Below are 422 nucleotides of genomic sequence, written 5' to 3' on the forward strand. Positions count from 1 at the left end.
GGTGTTGCCCAAGAAGTTGGCAGCCGTGCAGGTGTAGTTGCCGGCATCTGCTGGCCGTGCCGCTGGGATCAGCAGCTCTGAGCGGACGGTCTCTTCGCTGATGGGCTCGGTGGACACTGCGGGCAGAGGGGAGTGGTGTCAGCAGGCAGGGGCCCCTCCCGCCCACGTAGGCAGGGCGCCCCCACGCCCCCGGGGGAACCCCAAGACCGCTCCAGTGTGGGATGGCGGCCAGGAGGTCAGGCAGGACCTGCCCTGCACAGGCAAAGAGGAAGAGGGGCGCGGGAGTGCGCCAAACCCCACAGCGCTCATCAGCAAAACGTTATCCAGGCCAAAAGGCAATAAATGCACTGAGGCACCCGAGCACAGGAGACCGGGAGTGCATCCAACCCCCATCCCAGCGCAAGCGGCTGGGGGGGGTGGTG

General features: G+C 66.8%; 1 protein-coding gene across 1 annotated transcript in view; it reads right to left on the reverse strand.

Moving 5' to 3' along the window:
- The window catches only part of LRIT2 (leucine-rich repeat, immunoglobulin-like and transmembrane domains 2), a gene marked incomplete at its 3' end in the record, with an annotated part of 3454 nt that overhangs the window by 568 nt on the left and 2464 nt on the right, over window positions 1-422 (reverse strand). The window contains exon 3 of the mRNA XM_009577105.1: window positions 3-116. Coding sequence (XP_009575400.1) covers window positions 3-116 — 114 coding nt within the window. The remainder of the gene's footprint in view (window positions 1-2; window positions 117-422) is intronic.

The sequence above is a fragment of the Fulmarus glacialis genome, unplaced genomic scaffold (assembly GCF_000690835.1).
Source record: "Fulmarus glacialis isolate BGI_N327 unplaced genomic scaffold, ASM69083v1 scaffold22644, whole genome shotgun sequence".
Classification (NCBI taxonomy): Eukaryota; Metazoa; Chordata; class Aves; order Procellariiformes; family Procellariidae; genus Fulmarus; species Fulmarus glacialis.